Source organism: Egretta garzetta, unplaced genomic scaffold, assembly GCF_000687185.1.
Source record: "Egretta garzetta isolate BGI_Z169 unplaced genomic scaffold, ASM68718v1 scaffold105, whole genome shotgun sequence".
In the NCBI taxonomy this organism is placed as follows: Eukaryota; Metazoa; Chordata; class Aves; order Pelecaniformes; family Ardeidae; genus Egretta; species Egretta garzetta.
Window position 1 is genome coordinate 2168643 of NW_009259598.1, and position 531 is coordinate 2169173.

At 64.8% G+C, this 531-nt stretch overlaps 1 protein-coding gene across 1 annotated transcript in view; it reads right to left on the reverse strand.

Annotated features, from left to right (window-relative positions):
• Positions 1–531, reverse strand: part of PLEKHA6 (pleckstrin homology domain containing A6) — a 54995-nt gene that overhangs the window by 4458 nt on the left and 50006 nt on the right. The window contains exon 14 of the mRNA XM_035893747.1: positions 370–438. Coding sequence (XP_035749640.1) covers positions 370–438 — 69 coding nt within the window. The remainder of the gene's footprint in view (positions 1–369; positions 439–531) is intronic.

Below are 531 nucleotides of genomic sequence, written 5' to 3' on the forward strand. Positions count from 1 at the left end.
GGGGTGCATGGGGTGCACCCGTGCGAGCGGCTCTGTGCTCAGCCGGGAGGGACGGGATGCAGGTGGGACACAACCCATTGGGTTGGTTTGATGGGACAACATGTGGTCCTGGGCAGGGTTTCCAGCCTGCTGCTCTCATTGCAGGGACCTCGTCCCCAGCCAGGGTGACAGAGGCCAAATCTGGGCACGGGGCAAGACCAAGCAGCTAAGCTCAGCAGAGGATTTAGTCCTGGGGCAGCACCAGGTCCCACCCTGGCTGTGCAGGAGCACTTGGCACAGCTCTCTATGGGGAGAGCAGACCTACTGCAGGGGACAGGGACAACAGCCCAGGGCAGAGGGGGAACACGCAGGACGGCCGCTTGCTCTTACGTCGGTGTCTTGCTCGCTTATCTTGTAGGCGTGCAGCGTCTCCCTGTAGGCCTCCGGGAAGGGCGTCACCTGCAAGCAGAGCGTGGGGTGAGCCCGGCTCCGGGAGCCCCTGGGGAAGGGCAGGCAGGTCCCAGCCCCTCTGCCCCAGCCTCCAAAGTGGGG